The sequence below is a fragment of the Aquarana catesbeiana genome, linkage group LG02 (assembly GCF_042186555.1).
Source record: "Aquarana catesbeiana isolate 2022-GZ linkage group LG02, ASM4218655v1, whole genome shotgun sequence".
Classification (NCBI taxonomy): domain Eukaryota; kingdom Metazoa; phylum Chordata; class Amphibia; order Anura; family Ranidae; genus Aquarana; species Aquarana catesbeiana.
Genome location: NC_133325.1, coordinates 49,768,717 through 49,794,733, shown reverse-complemented (window position 1 = coordinate 49,794,733; position 26,017 = coordinate 49,768,717). Strand labels below are relative to the sequence as shown.

At 43.9% G+C, this 26,017-nt stretch overlaps 1 protein-coding gene across 2 annotated transcripts in view; it reads right to left on the bottom strand.

Moving 5' to 3' along the window:
* Nucleotides 1-26,017, bottom strand: part of LRRC32 (leucine rich repeat containing 32) — a 77,722-nt gene that overhangs the window by 35,502 nt on the left and 16,203 nt on the right. For both annotated transcript variants that reach the window (XM_073612864.1, XM_073612865.1), the window contains exon 2: nucleotides 3,018-3,120. In XM_073612864.1, coding sequence (XP_073468965.1) covers nucleotides 3,018-3,116 — 99 coding nt within the window. In that variant the 5' untranslated portion in view covers nucleotides 3,117-3,120. The remainder of the gene's footprint in view (nucleotides 1-3,017; nucleotides 3,121-26,017) is intronic.

The following is a 26,017-nucleotide window of genomic DNA, read 5'->3' as shown; positions in this document are numbered from 1 at the left end:
TCTCTCAGACAAAAATTGCTATTCAACTTTGTATCCCCCCCCCCCCCCCTGCTTTGCTTTGTCAGTCTCTCATTTGTAAACTTTAATATTCCAGGTGGTGTGTAGGGGATGACTGGAGTTTCAAATTCAGCAAGATTATGGACAATGGCACATACGGTAAAACCTCAGATTGTGAGTAACGCGGTTTACGAGCATCTCGTAATACGGGCTGTTTTTTAAATTTTTTTATTCCGTCTTGGCTTGTGAGCGTTGTCTCACAAGACGAGCAGGATTAAAGCCTCTGGGGTGTGCAGTACTGCCTTTGGCCAGAGGTGTGGGGGCGCTGGTGACATTTGGAGACAATCGGAGCTGCTCTGAGACAATCGGAAACACTCCGTTCCCGAGCGTCTCCGAGAGCCTCCGAGCGTCTCAGAGCATCTCCGAGCTTCTCTGAGTGTTTACGAGTGTCTCAGGCCCCCACCTCTGGCCACATGCAGTACTGCATAGACAAGCAGTGGCTATGAAACAAATGATCTGAGTTTCCATTGATTCCCATAGGGAAACTCACTTTGATATACGAGTGTTGGGGATTACAAGCATTCTTCTGGAACAAATTATGCTTGTAATCCAAGGTACTACTGTAGTTTAAAGCCTATGTTTGGTTAATGTTTTTTTCCGATATGAGCACAAGGGACAGTACTTAAAATGAGAAGTGTCCCTTGTGCTAATGGCAGCTGCCTTTGTTGAAATCTTTTGTCCTCCCCCCCCCCCTTTCCCCGAATACCCCACAGCAGTAATCTTCCGATGTTGTGGGAATTAATACGTGTTGCTGGACCTGTCATAGACATTTGTCAAGAGTTCCCCACTATGCCCACTCTTCTCGGACCCCTCCTCCATTCATAGGAGCTGCACTATAGCTTTCTTCAATGAAAAGCAATATATGAATGGAGGACGGGGGGCATATAATCTATGGGGAGATGATTGGAGAATTTTTTTATATTCTATGGGGAGATGATTGGGGCATTTTTATATTTAATGAGGAGATAATTAGGGCATTTTTACATTCTATGGGGAAATTATTGGGACATTTTTAGATTCTATGGGGAAATGACTGGGGCAGTTTCAGATTCTTCGAGGAGATGAATGGAGAATTTTAATATTCCATGGAAAGATGATTGGGGCAATCTTATATTCTATGAGAAGTTGATTGGGGTAATTTTATAGTCTATAGGGACATGATTGGGGTGTTTTTATATTAATTGGAGAGATGATTGGGGTCATTTTATATTCTATGGGAAGATGATTGGGGAATTTTTTATATTCTAAGAGGGATGATTGGGACATTTTTATATTTAATAGGGAGATAATTAGGGCATTTTTACATTCTATGGGGAAATTATTGGGACATTATTAGATTCGATGGGGAAATGACTGGGGCAGTTTCAGATTCTACAAGGAGATGAATGGAGAATTTTAATATTCCATGGAAAGATGATTGGGGTAATCTTATATTCTATGGGGAGATGATTGGGGGATTTTTATTCTATGGGAAGATGATTGGAGGATCTTTAAATTCTATGGGGAGATGATTGGGGGATTTTTATTCTATGGGGAGATGATTGGGGGATTTTTATTCTATGGGAAGATGATTAGGGGATTTTTATATTCCATGGAAAGATGATTGGGGTAATCTTATATTCTATAGGGGGATGATTGGGGTAATTTTATGTTCCATGGGGAGATGATTGGGGGATTTTTACATTCTATGGGGAAATTATTGGGACATTATTACATTCTATGGGGAAATGACTGGGGCAGTTTCAGATTCTACCAGGAGATGAATGGAGAATTTTAATATTCCATGGAAAGATGATTGGGGTAATCGTATATTCTATGGGGGATGATTAAGGCATATTTATATTGCATGGGAAGATGATTGGGGTAATTTTATATTCTATGGGGAGATGATTGGGGGATTTTTATTCTATGGGAAGATGATTGGAGGATCTTTAAATTCTATGGGGAGATGATTGGGGGATTTTTATTCTATGGGAAGATGATTAGGGGATTTTTATATTCCATGGAAAGATGATTGGGGTAATCTTATATTCTATAGGGGGATGACTGGGGCATTTTTATATTGCATGGGAAGATGATTGGGGTAATTTTATATTGTATGGAGAGATGGTTGGGGGATTTTTATATTCAATGGGAAGTTGATTGTGGTAATTTTATGTTCCATGGGGAGATGATTGGGGGATTTTTATATTCTATGGGAAGTTGATTGGGGTAATTTTATGTTCTATGGGGAGATGATTGGGGGATTTTTATTCTATGGGAAGATGACTGGATGATCTTTCCATTCTATGGGGAGATGATTGGGGGATTTTTAATTTATGGGGAGATGATTGGGGCATCTTTATATTCTAAGGGGGATGATTGGGACATTTTTATATTTAATGGGGAGATAATTGGGGCATTTTTACATTCTATGGTGAAATGATTGAGGGATACAAATCTACAGTGCACTGCAATGCACTTGTGTTAAAGTGCAATGCATAGACATATATGCTCTGGCAATTGTGCTGCAGTGGTGCAGGAGCAATTTTTTATGCATAGACAGCCCATTCATTATAAATAGAGTACCTAATGCAACGTTCTTCATAGGAAAATGTGCTTCCAGTGTGAACAAGCCATCTCTGGCGTACTTGCAGATGCTGGTGCATATGTTGCTTAGCAAACCTCATTTGTTAGTGGGTACACTGTATATGTGCTGATTTAGTTGTGCATGAGAGCAGCATGAATACATATAAAAAAAAAATACTGTAGGATTATGTCTTGCAGGTCCATTTTGCGGATACATCAAAGCATCTGTGTCTATTCCTAAAGTAAATAAGGTTCATAACTGCAGACTAACATTACAGAAGTGTTTTGTGTCTGAAAATAATAGATGATTTAGCCTGGTTGCGGAGAATATGGATTATGTGTTTAGTAAAAAAGGACATAGGACAAATAAATACTTGAGGATCTGCACTCACCGTTTCATTCACCGTTACACAAGGAGATTTCTCTAGGGGGCGGTGGCTTGGGGTGCCTTGCTTCACCACTGCCAGTAACACGATGAGATAATGGAGCATGGCTCTGTTTTGGGAAAAACAAACATGACAGTGAGCAGAGTTTTTCAATGTTATTACAATACAAGCCAACAAAAGAAGTATAGACCGACCGTTTTATTATTTGAAAATCTATCCTGAACTGTAAACGCATTATTGCAGCTCTGTAATCATTAATTCATCATTGAACATATATTTTTTTTTAAGTTACAAGCAGTGTAAGTATTTGAATTTGACCTAGTGTTCGCATATACAGCAGGGCTGGAGTGTAAGAGGGAAAAGCAGCACATGAAACTCATGTGCTGACAAGAAGCACGCTGATAGGAGGAGAGCAGAGTGACAGAGAGCTGAGCCTATCACTGCGTTGCTTGTCCTTTTACTGTCCAGTCACAGGCTGAAGTTGGGCCCTGGACATGGATCTGGGCTCAGAGAAAGCGGATGAATGCTGGACATCAGACTGAGGACATCTAGTGACAAGAAAAAAGTACTGCTGTGGAAATCTCAGGATTGCAGCTGAGTATTGCCGCAAAAGCTGGACTTGTTATTTATTTTTTTTATTTTGATCATGTTATTTGTGGCTGGGGTTTTGCATTAGAGTATACTGGAGTTGATTTACTAAAGGTTTCTTTTTACAGTGAATTTTCACTTATCTAAGTGAAATAAGGTGAAAATTCACTTTGCAAAGAATACCCAATTATGTGCACGGCCTATTAAAAATGAGCGGAAATTTTGCTTGCACGTGGATTTTCTCAGCTTGTGCTGACTTTAATCATTCAATCACGTGTGAGCAAAAATCCTCTTGGTTTTTTCCTTTTTTTTTCCCTTGCACAGGGCTGTATTTTTCTCTCTCCAAAGTGAATTATTATTATTATTATTATAATTATACAGGATTGAAATAGTGCCAACAGTTAGCTCAGCACTTTACAATATGAGGGCAGACAGTACAGTTACAATACAGTGGGATTTAGAGGGAATTCTCACTTTTAACTGTTTCACCTTAAAGCGGTAGTAAAGGTAGTATTTTTTTATTTTTTTTATTTTTATTTTTGACACCTACAGGTAAGCTTATAATAAAGCTTCCCTGTAGGTTAAATCAATATCACCTAAACATTCACTGTTTAGGAGATATTCTAGGGAACAGCAGCTGGCGACGTCACGGCGCATGCGCTCTGAAGTGACAGCATACCCGTGCCGTTCCTTCAGAGCTGTGTGCCACGGCTGTGACTCCTGTGTGCATGCGCAGGAATGACTTCAAGCACGGCTTGACCATTCAAGCAGCAGCAGCCGGTGAACCCAGGAGGAAGACCAGGGGGAAGATGGAAGCCTCTGCAGCGGTGACAGCTCGCCACTGGAAGCATTAGTTTCAAGGTAAGACTTTTATAATGTTTTGCTAGTATGTGATGCATACTAGCACATTATGCCTTTACCTTGCAGGGTTTGTTTGTTTGTTTTAAAGCCTTTACTACCAGTAAAGCTACTTTCACACTGAGGCGTGTGGGCGCTGGCTATATTTAGCGCCGCTTTACCATCATTTTAGCGGCGCTATTCGGCCTCTAGCGGGCTGCAGCAGTGCTTTGCCGGCGGGTCTGCAGCGCTGCCCTATTGTTTTCAATGGGAAGGGGCGCTTTAGGTGCGGTACACCGCTCCTATAGCGCTGCAAAGATGCGGCTTGCAGGACTTTTTTGACCGCCCTGCAAGCGCACCGCTCCAGTGTGAGAACCCTCGGGGCTTTGACATTGGAGAGAATTAAGCGGCTCTTTCGGGGCACTTTGCAGGCGCTATCTTTAGCACTTTAGCACCTGCAAAGCGCCTCAGTGTGAAAGCAGCCTAATGGGAAAATACTCTGCTTAGTTAGTAAATCGGGTATACATGCCATTCATGCCAGGATTACCAGGTATTAATTTAACCATATCCCGTCCGCTGTATAGACTAATGACGGCAGCGGGTGGCTCTCCTGTTCTGGGACGACGTCATATGACTTTGCCCCAGTCTCACCACGCTTGCGCGCCCGCGGGGCATGTGCTGTGTCCCTGGGACATACCGCAACCCCGATCTCGATAAAGAGCCGATGAGTAGGCTCTTTACCCATGTGATCAGCATTTCCTCATAGGGGAGACCTGTACAGATAATCAGGGCATTGATCATCAGTGCAGCCTCAACAATGCCCATCAGTGATGCCAGTTAGTGCTGCCTTACAGTGCCTGCTCATCAGTGTCACCCATCAGTGCCGCCTATCAGTGCTCATCAGTAGACATGTACACTGCCGAAAAATGTGTTTGTTTTAGTTTCATTCGTTTTTTTTTTCGTTTTTTTTTTCAGGTCATTCGTTATGATCACTTTATGAACTCATAAATTCGTAAATTTGAAAATTCGTAAATTTGAAAATTCGTAAATTAAAAAAATGCGTACATTAGTAAAATCCGGAAATAAGAAAGAAAATCCAAAAATTCTAAAGAACGAAAATCCGAAAATTTTAAAGAATAACTAACTAACTAATAATAACTAACTATTAAATTATAGGTATTGGAATTTCCTTACAAATTTGGCTGTTAGTGAACGTAACGAATACAAATTTATCCGAAGTTACGAATTATCCGAAATAATGAATGCCGCATCTAAACAAATGGAATGGAACGAATTAATAATACATAATAATAAAAAAAAGTTTTTATTATTATAATTATTATTGTTATTTATTAGTATTAATTCATTACGTTCCATTAGTTTAGATGCGGCATTAATTATTTCAGATCATTCGTAACTTCGGATAAATTCATATTCGTTACGTTCACTAACAGCCAAATTTGAAAGGAAATTCCAATACCTATAATTTAATAATTAGTTATTATTTCAGATTATCGAATTTTCGGGTTTTTCAGACTTTGGAATTTCTAATTTACGATGTTCCAAATTTACGAATTTTGGAAGTTACAAATTATTGAATATTCTAATTTAAGAATTATCAAATATTCAAATTTACGAATATTCGGAAAATTTTGTTAAAAGGGTTTTCGTTAATTCGGATGTTACTGAATTAACAAATTTGTCGAAATTTGTAAAAAAAAAAATGAATTCGGAACTAAACGATTTGCACATGTCTACTCATCAGTGCTGCATATCAGGGCCGCCTATCAGTGCCTGCTAGTGCTGCATATTAGTGCCACCTCATCAGTGTCCTTCAGTGCCGCCTCATCAGTGTCCTTCAGTGCCGCCTCATCAGTGGCCATCGGTGCAGCCTCATCAGTGCCCATCAGTGCCGCCTCATCAGTGCCCATCAGTGCAGCCTCATCAGTGCCCATCAGTGCCGCCTCATCAGTGCCCATCAGTGCAGCCTCATCAGTGCCCATCAGTGCCGCCTCATCAGTGCCCATCAGTGCAGCCTTATCAGTGCCCATCAGTGCAGCCTCATCAGTGCCCATCAGTGCCGCCTCATCAGTGCCCATCAGTGCAGCCTCATCAGTGCCCATCAGTGCAGCCTCATCAGTGCCCATGAGTGCTGCCTCATCAGTGCCCATCAGTGCAGCCTCATCAGTGCCCATCAGTGCCGCCTCATCAGTGCCCATCAGTGCAGCCTCATCAGTGCCCATCAGTGCAGCCTCATCAGTGCCCATGAGTGCTGCCTCATCAGTGCCCATCAGTGCAGCCTCATCAGTGCCCATGAGTGCTGCCTCATCAGTGCCCATCAGTGCTGCTTCATCAGTGCCCATCAGTGGAGAAAAATTACTTTTTTACAAAATTTTCTCACAGAAACTTTTTTTTAAGTAAAAAATGAAAAGCTCAGTGGTGATTAAATACCACCAAAAGAAACCTCAATTTGTAAGAAAAAAAAATGATAAAACTGTAATATGGCTACAGCGTTGCATGACCGCGGATTTGGCATTCAAAGTGTGACAGCGCTGAAAGCTGAAAATTGGCCTGGGCAGGAAGGGGGTAAAAGTGCCCGGTATTGAAGTTGTTAAGGAAAGCTGTAGATTTAAATCTGACCCCCAGCCTTCTTGCACAGCTGTGCAGGCTCCTCTCCTACACTGAAATTGCTCACTGCACACTGTGAGCTTCTCACAATGTGCATTAAAAGTTGCAAGTGAAGGATGTCCAGCATCATCTAGTTCAGGGTTTCTAGACTAGGGTTCCTCCAGAAGTTGCTCATGCTGGAAATCTTGGGCTACACCAGGGTTTCTCAGCCAGGGTTCTTCCAGAGGTTGCTGGGGGTTCCTTGAGTAATGAGCAATTTCCGTCTCTCAGATAAGTTCCCACTGACGTTATTTATATTTTTAGCTATCTGTAAAGAGGTAATTCTTCCCAAAGACCACAAGCGTGACAAACATTCTTCCCACTGACCATCACACTAATGTATCATGAGTTGTAGAATAGAGTCATTTTTAGCAGAGGGTTCCCTGAGAAGGTTATTTCATGGGTTCCTTTGTGTTGAAAAGGTTGTGAAAGTCTTCTCTGGAACTTTCCTCCACCAGCCTGACTGTCCCTGGCCCACACGACCTCCTTGATTGGAGGTCAGTTCTTTTAATCATGGAGGTCCATCATCACATGTGGGCGTTACCTATGCAAATAAAACCTGCCTGGGTACGCCCATGCCTCCAGACTGACCCCACCCATTAATGCATTTTGATATTTGCATAACTCCTCCCAAGAGCCAGCCCACTGCTTGTACAGTGGAACCTTGGTTAACGAGTAACGCAGTTAACGAGTATTTTGAAAGACCAGCAACGTTTTTTTTTTAAATTCTGACTCAGTTTGCAAGTGTCGTCTCGCAAAACGAGCAGAATTCAAGCTAATAGGGGGGGTGGAGTACCGCATTTTGCCAGAGGTGCGGGGGCGCCGGTGACACTGGGAACGGTTCGGAGCTGTTCAGAAATACTCGGAAATACTCGGAAATATTCAGTTCCAGAGTGTTTCCGAGTCTTTCCGAGTTCAGCCGAGAATTTACGAGGCTCTCCGGCGCCCCCCTCCCACCTCTGGCCACATGCGGTATTGCATGCAAAAGAAGTCAATGTGGAACTAATTATCTTCGTTTCCATTGGCTTCTATGGGGAAACTCACTTTGATATGCGAGTGCTTTGGATTACAAGCATTCTCCTGGAACTGATTATATTCGTAATCCAAGGTTCCACTGTATTAGCACGGAGTGCACAGTACCCTGCCAGCCCCTTCCACCAGCCATGATCTGCCTGCATTGCGTTGAGAAGCACAGAGACCCCATGATGACCTCATTGGGTCTAAAATAAGGTATGGATTAAAATAAAGAAACATTTTATGTAAAGTTTTTATTAGCTTGTTGATGAGAAGGGAAAGGAGGAACCAGAGCAGGCAAAATATAAGAAATATAAACAGATTTAGTAGGAATATAAGCTGATTTAATGGCAGCTTTAAAAAAAAAATTAAAACAGCTTTTAAAACAACATTAACATGTTAAAGCGTATATGAATGGAGGGTTTTATTTCCTAAATGATTATCTGGGATGAATCTCTTCATTCTATTGCCAACCTGACACATCACCTGATCCATCATGTCCCCGGGGGAAATATGCAGGGTGTATTTTTTTTTCTTTTTTATATCAACGTCAAAGAGATAATTGATGAAGATAAAAATATTATTATGTTTATATGTTTAGTTTGCAATGAAATATAAATTAGCTGTACATAGACATAGCCGTGCTGTGCTTTACTGATTCTCCCCCATTACAAGTGTATAAGGAAACACATCTGTGTTGTAGAGCATGCCATCCCATGGTAGTGTGTTGTATTACAAAAAAAAAAAAAAGGTCATGTCCAATTTTCAGCATTTTGGGGTAAATTGGCATCACATTCATTTGAATGGGCTCCTCAACACTCCTTACATTAGAGGTCAGTGGGAAGAATGTCCCTTGCATTGATAGTCACTGAGAACAATATTCCTAACATTGGTGATCAGCAGAAAGAAAGTCAGTGAGAAGAATGTTCCTTACATTGGTCATCAGCAGAAAGAATGCCTCTTACATTGGTGGTCAGTAGAATAAATGCCCCTTATGTTAGTGGCTAGTGGGAAAAATGCCCCTTGCACTAGTGGACAATTGAAAGAATGCCCCATACATTGGTGGTTAGTGGGAAGAATGTTCCTTACATTGGTGGTCAGTGGGAAGAATGTTCCTTACATTGGTGATCAGTGAGAAGAATTCTCTTTACATTGGTGATCAGTGAGAAGAATGCTCCTTACATTGGAGATCAGTGGAAAGAATGTCCCTTACATTGGTGATCAGTGGGAAGAATGTTCCTTACATTGGTGATCAGTGGGAAGAATGTCCCTTACATTGGTGATCAGTGGGAAGAATGCCCCTTACATTGGTGATCAGTGAGAAGAATGTTCCTTACATTGGTGATCAGTGGGAAGAATGTTCCTTACATTGGTGATCAGTGGGAAGAATGTTCCTTACATTGGTGATCAGTGAGAAGAATTCTCTTTACATTGGTGATCAGTGAGAAGAATATTCCTTACATTGGTGATCAGTGAGAAGAATGTTACTTACATTGGTGATCAGTGAGAAGAATATTCCTTACATTGGTGATCAGTGGGAAGAATGTTCCTTACATTGGTGATCAGTGGGAAGAATGTTCCTTACATTGGTGATCAGTGGGAAGAATGTTCCTTACATTGGTGATCAGTGAGAAGAATTCTCTTTACATTGGTGATCAGTGAGAAGAATATTCCTTACATTGGTGATCAGTGAGAAGAATGTTCCTTACATTGGTGATCAGTGAGAAGAATATTCCTTACATTGGTGATCAGTGAGAAGAATGTTCCTTACATTGGTGATCAGTGGGAAGAATGTCCCTTACATTGGTGATCAGTGAGAAGAATGTTACTTACATTGGTGATCAGTGAGAAGAATGTTACTTACATTGGTGATCAGTGAGAAGAATGCTCCTTACATTGGTGATCAGTGGGAAGAATGTTCCTTACATTGGTGATCAGTGAGAAGAATGTTCCTTACATTAGTGATCAGTGGGAAGAATATTTCTTACATTGGTGATCAGTGGGAAGAATATTCCTTACATTGGTGATCAGTGGGAAGAATGTTCCTTACATTGGTGATCAGTGGGAAGAATATTTCTTACATTGGTGATCAGTAGGGATGAGCTTCGTGTTCGAGTCGAACCCATGTTCGACTCGAACATCGGCTGTTCGATCGTTCGCCGAATTGCGAACGTTATGGGCCGTTCGCGCTAAATTCGTGTGGCGCGTCACGGCCCATAATTCACTGCGGCATCGCAGTGCATTGCTGGCTGATGATTGGCCAAGCATGCACTATGACCCGCATGCTTGGCCAATCACAGCGCCGTCAGTAGAGAGAGCTGTAATTGGCCAAAGCCAGGGTGGCTTTGGCCAATTATGGCTCAGGGGATTTAGTACACACCCCACACTATATAAGGCCGCCTGCACGGCGGCCCTGTGTAGTGTGTGTTCCGGTGTGCTGAGAGATAGAGAGAGAGAGAGACAGTGTCATTTGATTTGAGTTAGATAGATTAGGCAGAACAGTCAGTCAGTTAGCTGCACTTACAGTGTATTGTGTATATATATGCATCCCAGGTGTTGCATATATATATATACACTGTATTCAGTTTAGCTAGATCCGTTCCTGTTATCTTCTATCTAGACTATTTACATTTAATGCAGTGCGTCCTGCTCACAGTGTTCAGCTAGATCCGTTCCTGTTATCTTCTAGACTATTTACATTTAGTGCAGTGCGTCCTGCTCACAGTGTTCAGCTAGATCCGTTCCTGTTATCTTCTAGACTATTTACATTTAGTGCAGTGCGTCCTGCTCACAGTGTTCAGCTAGATCCGTTCCTGTTAAATTCCTACTGACAGGCAGGCTTGTCTGGTTACAGTATATAAAGCTACCTGAAAAAAATTACAGGTGTTCTATTTGATCCTATTAGTACCACGGTCAGGCAGCTAGACTATTTACATTTAGTACAGTGCGTCCTGCTCACAGTGTACAGCTAGATCCGTTCCTGTTATCTTCCTACTGACAGGCAGGCTTGTCTGGTTACAGTATATAAAGCTACCTGAAGAAAATTACAGGTGTTCTATTTGATCCTATTAGTACCACGGTCAGGCAGCTAGACTATTTACATTTAGTACAGTGCGTCCTGCTCACAGTGTTCAGCTAGATCCGTTCCTGTTATCTTCCTACTGACAGGCAGGCTTGTCTGGTTACAGTATATAAAGCTACTTGAAGAAAATTACAGGTGTTCTATTTGATCCTATTAGTACCACGGTCAGGCAGCTAGACTATTTACATTTAGTACAGTGCGTCCTGCTCACAGTGTTCAGCTAGATCCGTTCCTGTTATCTTCCTACTGACAGGCAGGCTTGTCTGGTTACAGTATATAAAGCTACCTGAAGAAAATTACAGGTGTTCTATTTGATCCTATTAGTACCACGGTCAGGCAGCTAGACTATTTACATTTAGTACAGTGCGTCCTGCTCACAGTGTTCAGCTAGATCCGTTCCTGTTATCTTCCTACTGACAGGCAGGCTTGTCTGGTTACAGTATATAAAGCTACCTGAAGAAAATTACAGGTGTTCTATTTGATCCTATTAGTACCACGGTCAGGCAGCTAGACTATTTACATTTAGTACAGTGCGTCCTGCTCACAGTGTACAGCTAGATCCGTTCCTGTTATCTTCCTACTGACAGGCAGGCTTGTCTGGTTACAGTATATAAAGATACCTGAAGAAAATTACAGGTGTTCTATTTGATCCTATTAGTACCACAGTCAGGCAGCTAGACTATTTACATTTAGTACAGTGCGTCCTGCTCACAGTGTTCAGCTAGATCCGTTCCTGTTATCTTCCTACTGACAGGCAGGCTTGTCTGGTTACAGTATATAAAGCTACCTGAAGAAAATTACAGGTGTTCTATTTGATCCTATTAGTACCACGGTCAGGCAGTTAGACTATTTACATTTAGTACAGTGCGTCCTGCTCACAGTGTTCAGCTAGATCCGTTCCTGTTATCTTCTAGACTATTTACATTTAGTACAGTGCGTCCTGCTCACAGTGTTCAGCTAGATCCGTTCCTGTTATCTTCCTACTGACAGGCAGGCTTGTCTGGTTACAGTATATAAAGCTACCTGAAGAAAATTACAGGTGTTCTATTTGATCCTATTAGTACCACGGTCAGGCAGCTAGACTATTTACATTTAGTACAGTGCGTCCTGCTCACAGTGTTCAGCTAGATCCGTTCCTGTTATCTTCCTACTGACAGGCAGGCTTGTCTGGTTACAGTATATAAAGCTACTTGAAGAAAATTACAGGTGTTCTATCCCAGCTTAGTGCAGCTACAGGCCATTAGTATGTCTGGAAGGCCAAGAAGGAGAGGCAGACAGTCACAAGCCAATAAGAGAGGGCAAGCAGGCTCTGTGTCTAGTGCTGGTCGTGGAGACGGTGCATCCTCATCAGCACGTGGCCATGGGACACGCTTGGCCTTTTTTTCGGCAGCTGGCCGTGTTGAGCCGCAACATGCGGAAGACTTGGTCGAGTGGATGACCAAGCCGTCCTCATCCTCCTCATCCTCTCTCACCCATGCCCAGGGTGCTTTGTCTGGCAAAGCAGCGGCCTCTTCCCTCAGCTCAATGTCATCAGTGACTCCTTCCCTAGCTCCACCATGTCCTCATGAGGATTCCCTCGAACTGTTTGACCACAGTGTTGGGTACATGCTCCAGGAGGATGCCCAGCGTTTGGAAGGCTCTGATGACGATACTGAGCTCGATGAAGGCAGTAACATGAGCACGGACAGAGGGGGTGCCCAAGAAGGACAGCAATCTGGCAGTCATGCTCCCCCTGCTGCAGCATACTGCCAGGTTTGCTCCAGTGATGAGGAGGGAGGGGATGATGAGGTCACTGACTCAACGTGGGTGCCTGATAGGAGAGAGGAGGAGGAGGAGGAGGAGGAGGCGGCGGCACATCACCAACGAGGCAGGATGCCCTCCAGGGGCCAGCCTAAGGGCAGCACATTGACTGCATCACACCCCAAAGCTCCACATGTGCAGGGCGCTGCAGTCTCTGCGCGTTATTCAAAAAGTTCTTTGGTGTGGGCCTTTTTTGAGACGAGTGCATCAGATCGCACCGCTGCTATTTGCAACATATGTCTCAAGCGTATCTTGCGTGGCCAAAACATCTCCCGCTTGGGTACCACATGCTTGACCAGACATATGTTGACCTGCCATGCAGTTCGTTGGCAAGCGTATCTAAAAGACCCACACCAAAGAACAAAGAGGATCTCTCCTTGCTCCTCATCAGCTGAGATTTCCAACCCCACTAGACCTTCAGTCCTCTCTGAGACCTGCAGTGAGAGGAATGAAGGTGTAGAATTAGGTGTGTCACAGCCAAGTACTTGTGGGCAATCTGCTTTTGGTACACCGACGTCAGATTGTACCAGGCAAATTTCCCTGCCCCAGCTGCTGCACCGCCGAAAGAAGTTTGCTCCCAGCCATCCACATGCCCAGCGGTTGAATGCTAGCTTGGCAAAATTGCTAGCACTTCAACTGCTGCCTTTTCAGTTGGTAGACTCTGCCCCCTTCCGTGAGTTTGTGGAATGTGCGGTTCCTCAGTGGCAGGTACCCAAACGCCACTTTTTCTCACGGAAGGCGATTCCGGCTCTCTACCGGCATGTGGAAGGCAATGTCCATGCCTCGCTGGACAGGGCGGTCAGCGGTAAGGTGCATATTACCGCTGACTCATGGTCCAGCAGGCATGGACAGGGACGTTACCTAAGTTTCATGGCGCATTGGGTGACTCTGCTGGCAGCTGGGAAGGATGCAGGACAAGGTGCAGTAGTGTTGGAGGTTGTTCCGCCACCACGCCTCCAAAATGCTGATTGTGACACACCTCTCTCCTCCACCCCCTCCTCTTCTTCTTCCTCCATGGCCTCTTCCTCGGAACCAGCGGTGCTCCGTAGGCGTTCAAGGGGCTACGCAAGTACGCAGGCCAAAAGATGCCATGCGGTGCTTGAGCTGGTGTGCTTGGGGGACAGGAGCCACACTGGGGCAGAGGTTTTGTCAGCTCTGCAGGGGCAGGTTCAGAGGTGGTTGACGCCACGCCAACTTAAGGCAGGAATGGTGGTTTGCGACAATGGCACCAACCTCCTCTCTGCCCTCCGACAGGGACAAATGACCCATGTGCCCTGTTTGGCTCACGTCCTTAACTTGGTGGTGCAGCGGTTCTTGGGCAGGTACCCGGGCTTACAGGATGTCCTGAGGCAGGCCAGGAAAGTCTGTGTGCATTTCCGCCGGTCATATAATGCCAGTGCTCGGCTGACGGACCTCCAAAAGGAGTTTAACCTGCCCAAGAACCGCCTAATCTGTGACATGCCCACCAGGTGGAACTCAACGTTGGCCATGCTGCAGCGGCTGCACACGCAGCAGAGGGCCATCAATGAGTACCTGTGCGACTATGGCACCAGGACAGGGTCAGGGGAGCTTGGTTTTTTTTCCCCACGCCAGTGGGCCATGATCAGGGATGCATGCACTGTCCTGTCACCATTCGAGGAGGCCACGAGGATGGTGAGCAGTGACAGTGCATGCATCAGTGACACTGTCCCCCTTGTCCACCTGTTGGAGCACACGCTGCGTGGAATAATGGACAGGGCACTTGAGGCAGAACAGAGGCAGGAAGAGGAGGACTTCCTTAGCTCTCAAGGCCCCCTTTATCCAGACAGTGTTCCTGCGTGCCCGCCGATCACACAGGAAGAGGACGAGGAGGAAGAGGAGGAGGAGGAAGATTGTGTCAGTATGGAGGTGGAGCCTGGCACTCAGCATCAGCAGCAGTCTTTAAGGGATCAGTCCCAAGAAACACATGGACTTGTACGTGGCTGGGAGGAGGTGGCTGCGGACCATGTCGTTCTTAGTGACCCAGAGGACTCCGGACCGAATGCCTCAGCAAACCTACGCTGCATGGCCTCCCTGATCCTGCAAAGCCTGCGTAAGGATCCTCGTATTCGTGGTATCAAGGAGAAGGACCAATACTGGCTGGCAACCCTCCTTGATCCACGTTACAAGGGTAAGGTTGCGGACCTTATCTTGCCATCGCAGAGGGAGCAGAGGATGAAACATCTTCGGGAGGCCTTGCAGAAAGGTCTGTGCAACGCGTTCCCAGAGACTGGGAGGTTACAAACTCCTGTTTCTGGACAACGTGTTGCTGAGGCTTCGGTCAGTCAAAGAAGGAGCGGTGGAGAAGGTGGCCGTCTGACCGATGCGTTCAGACAATTTTTTGGTCCGCAGCCCCAAGGTATGATCGGTTCCAGCAACCATCGCCAGCGTCTGTTTTACATGGTGCAGGAATACCTAGGGGCAAGATCAGACTTGGACACCTTTCCCACGGAAAATCCTCTGGGTTACTGGGTCTTGAGGATGGATCACTGGCCAGAGCTTGCACAGTATGCAATTGAGCTACTGGCCTGTCCTGCATCCAGCGTTCTTTCGGAACGCACATTCAGTGCTGCTGGAGGCGTGGTAACCGATCACAGGGTGTGTCTGTCCACCGACTCGGTCGATCGGCTGACCTTCATAAAAATGAATGAGTCTTGGATCACCACCAGCTACCAAGCACCTGATGCTGATGTAACCGAATAATTTTTTTTGAAATCTCAGATCCCTTCAAAGACTGCCTATGCTGATGCTGAGTGACTATCCCTGAGTAATTATCCTCTTCCTCCTCAATCATCACGCTGATAGCTTGTAAGAACATTTTTGGTTCTGGGCGCCACCACCAGTGCCTAAGGCACAATTTTTCAGCCCCTGTTTAACAGGGGCGTGTAATTACAATTTTTGATGTAATACTTTGCAGCAGGGCTCGTTCCTGCATTCCAACTAGAGTGTCTGTGAGGGGTTGCAGTGTTGTGGCACCAGCACCAGTGCCTAAGGCCCAATTTTTCTGCCCCTGTCTAACAGGGGCGTGTAATTACAATTTTTGATGCAATACTTTGCAGCAGGGCTCGTTCCTGCGTTCCAACTAGAGTGTCTGTGAGGGGTTGCAGTGTTGTGGCACCAGCACCAGTGCCTAAGGCCCAATTTTTCTGCCCCTGTCTAACAGGGGCGTGTAATTACAATTTTTGATGCAATACTTTGCAGCAGGGCTCGTTCCTGCGTTCCAACTAGAGTGTCTGTGAGGGGTTGCAGTGTTGTGGCACCAGCACCAGTGCCTAAGGCCCAATTTTTCTGCCCCTGTCTAACAGGGGCGTGTAATTACAATTTTTGATGCAATACTTTGCAGCAGGGCTCGTTCCTGCGTTCCAACTAGAGTGTCTGTGAGGGGTTGCAGTGTTGTGGCACCAGCACCAGTGCCTGAGGCCCAATTTTTCTGCCCCTGTCTAACAGGGGCGTGTAATTACAATTTTTGAAGCAATACTTTGCAGCAGGGCTCGTTCCTGCGTTCCAACTAGAGTGTCTGTGAGGGGTTGCAGTGTTGTGGCACCAGCACCAGTGCCTAAGGCCTAATTTTTCAGCTCCTGTTCAACAGGGGCATGTAATTACAATTCTTGATCTAATATTTCACAGCAGGGCCCTGTGAGGGCTTACAGTGTTGTGGCCACAGCAACACCTAAGGCCCAAATTTCTGCTGAGTATATAGGGCAGGACCCTACTTTCAAACATCTAACTTACAAACGACTCCTACTTGCAAACGGAAGGAGACAACAGGAAGTGAGATGAAATCTACCCCTAGGAAGGGAAATTCTTTCCTGTAAGAGTTAATATGGGAAAACAATTTCTCTTTTCCACTGATGCTTTCCAATCCTTGTTCCACAAAAAAACCCAAATTTTCAAAAAACATTTTTCATTGGGACAAAAAAGTGAGGTGAAATCTTCTGAAGAGGAGGAAAGACAGCAAAACAAATGTCACAGGGGTGATAACCCTTCCCTATGTTTTCCAAAAAGCTTAGAAAAGATTTTTTGGCTGGAGCTAAACACGTTAAAAATGTTCAAAATTACAAACAGATTCTACTTAACAACAAACCTACAGTCCCTGTCTTGTTTGCACCGCCTGTATACTGCTGTTCAGAGTATATAGGGCCTGGTGGCCCCACACCTTTCCTTATTTTAATTTGGGTGCGGGGTTCCCCTTAATATCCATACAAGACCCAAAGGGCCTGGTAATGGACTGGGGGGTACCCATGCCGTTTGTCTCACTGATTTTCATCCATATTGCCATGACCCGACATGACATTAAACCCGCAAGCAGTTTTAAATGAGATTTTTTCCTTTAAAAATGACATTTGGTGCAGGGACTGTTCTAAACATGGGAAACACACGTCACTTTACAGGCATACTATAGACACCCCCCAGGTACGATATTTAAAGGAATATTTCACTTTTTTTTTTTTACTTTAAGCATCATTAAAATCACTGCTCCCGAAAAAACGGCCGTTTTTAAAAGTTTTTTTTGCATTGATACATGTCCCCTGGGGTAGGACCCGGGTCCCCAAACCCTTTTTAGGACAATACCATGCAAATTAGCCTTTAAAATGAGCACTTTTGATTTCGAACGTTCGAGTCCCATAGACGTCAATGGGGTTCTAACGTTCGTGCGAACTTTCGGTCCGTTCGCGGGTTCTGGTGCGAACCGAACCGGGGGGTGTTCGGCTCATCCCTAGTGATCAGTGGGAAGAATTCTCTTTACATTGGTGATCAGTGAGAAGAATATTCCTTACATTGGTGATCAGTGAGAAGAATGTTCCTTACATTGGTGATCAGTGGGAAGAATGTTCCTTACATTGGTGATCAGTGAGAAGAATGTTCCTTACATTGGTGATCAGTGAGAAGAATGTTCCTTACATTGGTGATCAGTGGGAAGAATGCTCCTTACATTGGAGGTCAGCGGGAAGAATGTTCCTTACATTGGTGGTCAGTAGGATAAATGCCCCGTACATTGGCGGTTAGTGGAAAGAGTGCTCCTTACTTTGATCTTCAGTGGGAAGAATGTTCCTTACATTGGTGATCAGTGGGAAAAATTTTCATCACATTGGTGGTCAGTGGGAAGAATGACTCCCTTACATTGGCGGCTGGGGGAAAAAATGTTCCTTACATTGGCAGTCAGGGGGAAAAATGCACTTCTTACAGTGCCATTCTTAGGTCCCAATCACACTATTTTAGTGCTCCATCGGGCATTGTACTTGTGCGTTTTTTGCTTCTTTAGTAGGGCAGCCCATTCATTTCAATGAGCTGCCCCATGTGTGTCAAATGTGGCAAAGAATCTCGTGTACCTTCTTGAGAATTGTTCATTCCTCTCTTTTTAGTACCACGTGTTTTGTACATTTTCGCCCTTGTAAGAACATGTTTTTTGCTTGCAGTGCCATTACCAATAAGTGGCACCACAAACACAACAAGCATCTTTTGTGCATTTTGTGTTCATACAAATAATTGCTCGATTTTGCGCAGGTTGTCGTGCTACACTAAGGTGCATGGGGCCTTGCAGACAGCTGTAGCAGCGTTGAACCCAGAACCATACAGGCACCATCAAATTGGGGAGGGGGTCCGTCATTCTTAGTTCAGGGAACCCCTAACAACCTCCGGAGTGTGCCGGATGCTCCTGGCTGAGAATGCATGATATATTGTAGAATGTGAAAAAGTCATCAAAATTTATTTCAAGAAAAACAATACAATCACAACTCAAAATATTTGCTGGCTGTAAATAGTCATAACTAAAAAATGTCAGTTATTTTCATTTTGTTTATTTGTTCTTTGACCTGGATGTGATCCAGGAGATAAATAAGAAGGGGGACATTATTCATTGCAGTATGTTGTACTCACAATGAAAGTCATGTTTATCATTTTTTTTTCCTTTGTTTATCGTACACCCTTTATGGAGTGCTTTTGTTTCAGTATTGTTTGATTTTCCACTTGGAAAGTTTCTTTTTCTTTTCACTTGTTTTAAAGCCGGACAAAACTGTATCTGAGCACCACAAACTGCTATTCATGTTTAACCACTTCAATACCGGGCATTTTCACCCCCTTCCTGCCCAGGCCAATTTTCAGTGCTCCTTTGGAGAAGGTCCCCATGCTGTTATTTTACAAAAAAAAAAGAAGCTGGCAGGGAATTGTACATTGCTAGCTTTTTTTTTTCTTTTTTAAAGTTACTTTTGCTGCATTACATCCTATTGCAAAAATGGCAAAGAGAAACTAAATTGTAGAGCCCACAAATTCATGCCAGAACCCTTATCTGTGATAAGCACTGACCGTGAAAGAACACAAATAACAAAGACAAACACATAAAGAAAATGTAAAATTGAAAAATTGAATTCATTAAACAAAACTATTTTAAACACCCCACAAAAAAACATACACTTTAAAAAATAAAAAGAAAAGAAAAGTAAAGAGTAGATTTTTTTCAAGCAAATTTCATTTTTTTTTTTTTTTTATGTGCACAATTGAGAGAACCCACTTTTGGCAAAATTTTGATGAATGCAAAAGTGGTAATTTTACCATGAAATTAATTTTGCCAAATTATTATTATTATTAAAAACAAAATGTGAACCCTTACCTTTTAAAACAACCCATTCAGAATAAAATAGAAATGAAAGGCAAAGCATTTGTGTATACTGCATCTATACAAGAAAATTCTAAATACCTTTTTTTTTTTTAATAAGTGATGACATAATCTCTGTTCTTTGCTGCCTAAGGTTTTATGTACTTTGGCAGTTCCTAAACTAGAGTTTAGGAGCTTTTGGCGTTTTTATGCCAAAGCTCCTAAACTCAAATCCATAAAGGCCTATGGGGGGAGATTTACTAAAACTGGAGAGTGCAAAATCTGGTGCAGCTCTGCATAGAAACCATTCATCTTCCAGTTTTTTGGTCAAAGCTTAATTGAAAAAGCTGAAGTTAGAAGCTGATTGGCTACCATGCACAGCTGCACCAGATTTTGTACTCTTCAGTTTTAGTAAACCAACCCCTATATGTCCATGTACCTCCCTCTGGGGTTGATTTACAGGCAAATAGGCTGTGCACTTTGCAAAGTGCAGTTGCTCCAGAGCTTAGTAAATGAGGTAAAGTTTCACTTTGCAAATAATACCCAATCACGTGCAAGGAAAAAAAAATGCATTTTTGTTTGCACATGATTGGATGATGGAAGTCAGCAGAGCTTTTACTCATTTATTAAGCTCTGGCGCAACTGCTCTTGTAGAGTGCAACTGTACTTTGCAAAGCGCACAGTCTATTTGCTTTTAGTAAATCAACCCCTATGTGTCTAAATACCTCCCTTTCCGGAATGCGGAAAAATCCCGTTCAGCATAGGAAAGTTTTGACCGCCAGGCCGCAGGAAAAAGCTAAAAGCGGCAAAAACATTTGGCCACATTTTGCGTTTTCACATGGCCGTGGTCAGGATAGACTAGTTTACATGTAGCTTAAGAAGATTAGAGAGGTGGGGGTGGAGAAACAGCAGGAAACTGATCTTTCCCGTGAATGGCTGTGCAGGGGGCACATCAGCACGGGTCTGACTCTCTCATGCCTAGCATAGTTCGTTTGAAATAGGAAAGCAGGGGGACTGGCAGGACCACCAGGTATGTTATACTAAGGAAAAAATACGAAGAGAACAGATGCTTTTTAACATAAGTAAATGGTACAACAGACAGATACCAGGAATATGAAATGCTGGGTTAATATATTTTTTAATACACAGGATTTAGATAGCTCTAACAGTTTGCACAGTGGTTTACTAAATAAACAGAGACAGTACAGTTTCGATACAATGCATGGCAAGAGGGTTAGGAGGGCCCTGTTCATGAGAGCTTACAATCTAAAAGGGAGAGACAAATGATACAAATGATATTGGTTAAGTCTTCATCGGACTCCATATAAATTCACAGGTGTCAAATCCCTATGTAGTAACATCAAAAAGATAAAAATATGAAATGGGGCTTTGAATTAGAACCAGGAATTACCGTATATCACAATGTCATAGAGTAACATGTAAATATTTATTGATATACAGTATATCCTTAAAAAAGACCAAATGGTCTAGACATGATAAAAACAAAAATGTAATGAGCGTATATTCAGATAAACCACATGTAAAGTACAAGACATCTTCAACACAAGATGTATATAGGAAACACTGTCGCGTTTCAACTCAAGTCGTATGTCTTCTTCAGGGGGTTGATACAGTGGTGATACATAAATAACAAATGTATTTTCTCTTTTCTCTTTGCTATTTAGATGTATTTATGTTACAGATATGGTTTATCTGAATAATTACTCATTCCATTTTTGTTTTTATCATGTTTAGGAAATGTTGTCTTTTTTAAGGATATATGTCAATAAAATATTTCTATTTTACTCTATGACATTGTGACATGGTGCTAATTCAAAGTCCCATTCCATATTTTTATCTTTTTTGATGATACAAAAGACAATAACTGTGAGGGATATGATGATGGTGAAAGTAAAATTCAGTTGTTGGGAAAAGGCAGTATAGACTTCCCTAAGAGATGGATTTTCAGAGATTGCTTAAAGATGGGGCAGAGTAGGAAAGAGCCAGACAGATTGGGGCAGGGAGTATTCACAGGATGGGAGAGGCTCTGGAGAAGTCCTGGAGGTAATTGTGGGAGTATGTGTCCAGGGAGCTGGGGAGCATGAGCTCTTGGAAGGACAGAGTTGATGGTATGGATAATACCTGTATTTTTAGATTAGGTTGGTCAGATAGCTGGGGACAGAGTTGCGGATGGCTTTGTATGTTGTTAATATTTAGAATTTTTAATCCATGGGCTTCCGTTCATTCCTATATAGTACAGTTCTTCACCTACAATCTCTCCCATTCTACTGGATGCTTTCAATTATTTTCACAGCTCCTCTGCTGATGCTATTTTATGTTGCGTCCGCCAACCGAAGATACTTCGGAGTCCTGCTGTGAGATATTTTCTAAGTAAAATTTGTTTATCTGACATTCACACCAAGCAAGCCAAATGGACGGCCATTTCCTCCAGCGTTGCAACAAAAGAAACTTTAGATGTTTTCTTTGTTTTTCAGCCGTACCCATGATATTTCCTGTTTTCAAATAGCTTTCATTCCTCGTATGCTAAGGAGGAAAATCCGCAAAAGGAAATAGAAAAAAAAAAAAAAAAGAGATAACATCTACCTATTGTTCGTCAGAGGACCAGCCTGACCATGGCAGGGGCCTTCATGTCTGCTATGCCAAAATCATGGAAGAGCAGCTTGTTTGCTAAATTAGTGTGGACAAGCCATATCCCATAGCCATGAGTGCAGATCCCCCAGTTTGTCAGACCCAGTGAAAGAGCTCCTACGAAGGGTGGGAACATAATTGCCAACAGAACATGTCTTTTAGCCCATTGCTGTTGCCTGGCTGGCTATGTGATTTGCCTGCCTGGTGAACGGCATGTGGTTTTTTTGGCTTTTTTTTTAAACTGAACTCATGATAAGCTAAGGATCACAATCTCTGCAATAGTGCAGCCCATCAAGAGAGCTGGAGACAGTCTAGAGATGAGGGGCTTGAAATAAATAACTGGGGCAAGTCATTTTTTTAAAAAGACAACGGTGAATACTGAGCTGTTGCATATACTTTCTGTTAGGTAAAGAAAAAGTTTAAGTTGAAATTGGACTGAGGTTATTCTTATTCTTATGGAAAGGGAGAGCAAGCCTATGCCTGGGAGCAAAGACTTTTTTAGACAAGTTCTGGTCGGGGAATGGGTGGTGGCTCAGTAGAGGAGGGTGAGCCTACCTAGTGGTGGTAAGAAGGATCACCCTCTAGTACCATGCGTATGGGAGCCTGGGAACAAGGGGCGTATCTACAGGGGTTGCAGGGGTTGCAATTGCAACCCGGCCCCATTGTGCAGGGGCCTGTGCGCCCCCCCGTACAACTGCATAGGAGGAGCAGTTGGGGCGGCTGCATATAGTGGAACCGATCTATCCATTTTCCTCCCCAGGTTCCCCCAGCTCCTACTCAAAGGTGGAATATCAGAGGTCTGTTTAGACCCCTAATATTTCACCAAAGCCCCCCAATGGGGCTCCTAAAAAAATTGTAAGAAAAAATATTTTAATGTAATAAAAAAAAAGGTAAAAAGACAAAAAAATACAAATTTTACTGACACCAGTGGCAAAACTACCATGGTCACAAAGGTCGCACTCGCCCCCGGGGTCAGAGGGAAAGGCCCTGGCCGGGGGTCAGGGGGAGCCCTTCATGGTTTCTTGCATCGGGGCCCTGAAGGTTCTAGCTACGCCACTGCTGGGAACCCAATGTCGCATGGGCCATTGTGTTCAACAGAATCCCCTAGGACTAGACTTGGAACTAATGTAAGCTCAGGGCCTCCTCTTGCGTATGTGAACAAGGGTTTCCTGATGTAGCCTGAAGGCAGAGGAGTAGTAAACCAGAGTGGTGGTTTCGGTAAAGGGTCTACAGACCTTCCATCACTGAAAAATTTTCTGTGGGTGATGCGGCAGGAACTGGCTAAACAACCTGCCACAAGGGGGAGCTACATGCATGTCTCAAGATTTGGTCTCCCACAGTAAACAGAACATAGAAATGCAATTATTTTAGTAAATATACACAGCTAAATACCTTTTCTCATCAGCAGTCTTGTGACTTCTATCAGTGTCTGGTTAAAGCTTGTAGATGGAGTTTTCATTCTACTCCCCATGACTTATCTCCGGGGGCGGAGTGAAATGTGTTGGGGGGGGCGTGGCCTGGTCGGAGTCCAGGCTGAGGTTGCCACTATTGCAGTAGGACACCGTAGATGTGCGACTTCCAGGGGTTACCCTTCTTTTTTTGAACCTTTGAAGGAGCCAGAATGGCTCCATCCCCTGTCAGCACTCTAGCAGCAGCTGCGGATGCACTGTCCACATACCCCCTCTCTATCGAGCCTGAGCGGCCCACACACTTTTCCCAGGTCTCTGTCCTATGAGGCTGCAGAACCCCTGACTCCCTGTGTGGACAGTGCTGATTGGCCCCGTGCTGATAACATGCACCCTTCCAAGGAAAAAAAAACACCAGCAATACACACCAAACTGAGCATGTGCAGAGTGACTCCAAAGCCTGTCTTATAAGGAGATGGTTCAAGCAAGGAAGACGCCGCTCCAGGCGAGCAGTCACTACAGTCAGAACGCGCTGGGTGCAAGCCACGGCCCGCCACCGATGATCAATAAGATGAAAAGAACGTCTGCACACCACAGGAACGTTCCAACGTTTTTTTTTCCAAAAAAAAGCAATAAACAGCCAACAAAGACAGAGTGTCCGAAACCAGGCAGTGACACGTGCGTTTCACACTGACCTCAGTGCTTCTTCAAAGAAGTCACACGTCACCTACTAAAGCTGGGGAGTGCACAATCTGGTGAAGCTGTGCATGTCAGCCAATCAGCTTCTAACTTCAGCTTGCTCAATTAAGCTTTGACAAAATGAACTAGAAGCTGATTGGTTACCATGCACAGCTACACTTTCCAGTTTTATTAAATCAACCCCTCTGTCTTTGTTGGCTGTTTATTGCTATTTTTTTGAAAAGTATCGTTGGAACGTTCCTGTGGTGTGCAGCCGTTCTTTTCTTCTTATAAGAAGATGAATTGGGGACTGTGGAAGAAGGGGAGGACCAGAGAAGACAGGATCAAACAGCCTTTTTACACAATGCAGAGGATTAACCCCTTAGGTTCTGCAGTGAGTATAACAAGCATGCTTTACTGCATATACACACTGATTTTACTGTTGTGAGTTTAATAACACTTTAATTCACTGTTGGGAGTGGGAGCAGGGGAAGCTAGGTCACTGTTGGGAGAGGGGGCAGGGGAAGCTAGGTCATTGTTGAGAGAGGGAGCAAGGGAAACTTGGTCACTGTTGGAAGAGGAGGCAGTGAAAGCTGGGTATTTATTGAGACAGGGGCCAGGGGAAGCTGAGCTACTGTTGGGAGGGGGAGAAGGGGAAGCCGGATCACTGTTGTGAGAGGAACAGGAGAGCTGAGTCACTGTTGGGAGAGGAAGCAGGGGAAGCTGGGTACTTATTGAGAGCGGGACCAGGGGAAGCTGGTTCACTGGGGAAGCTGGGTCACTGTTGGGAGGGGGAGCAGGGGATTCCGGGTTACTGTTGTGAGGGGAACAGGGGAGCCGAATCACTTTTGGGGGGGGGGGGGGCTGAGTTATGGTTGGGAGAGGAAGAAAGGAAATATGGATCACTGTTACATAGTTACATAGTAGGTGAGGTCGAAAAAAGACACAAGTCCATCAAGTCCAACCTATGTGTGTGATTATGTGTCAGTATTACATTGTATATCCCTGTATGTTGTGGTCGTTCAGGTGCTTATCTAATAGTTTCTTGAAACTATCGATGCCCCCCGCTGAGACCACCGCCTGTGGAAGGGAATTTCACATCCTTGCTGCTCTTATGCCCCGTACACACGGTCGGATTTTCCGATGGAAAATGTCCGATCGGAGCATGTTGTCGGAAATTCCGATCGTGTGTACACAAATCCGATGGACAAAGTGCCACGCATGCTCAGAATAAATAAAGAGATGAAAGCTATTGGCCACTGCCCCGTTTATAGTCCCGACGTACGTGTTTTATGTCACCGCGTTTAGAACGATTGGATTTTCCGACAACTTTGTGTGACCGTGTGTATGCAAGACAAGTTTGAGCCAACATCCGTCGGAAAAAATCCCATGGATTTTGTTGTCGGAATGTCCGATCAAAGTCCGACCGTGTGTACGCGGCATTACAGTAAAGAACCCTCTACGTAGTTTAAGGTTAAACCTCTTTTCTTCTAATTGTAATGAGTGGCCACGAGTCTTGTTAAATTCCCTTCCGTGAAAAAGTTGTATCCCTATTGTGGGGTCACCAGTTTGGTATTTGTAAATTGAAATCATATCCCCTCTCAAGCGTCTCTTCTCCAGAGAGAATAAGTTCAGTGCTCACAACCTTTCCTCATAACTAAGATCCACCAGACCC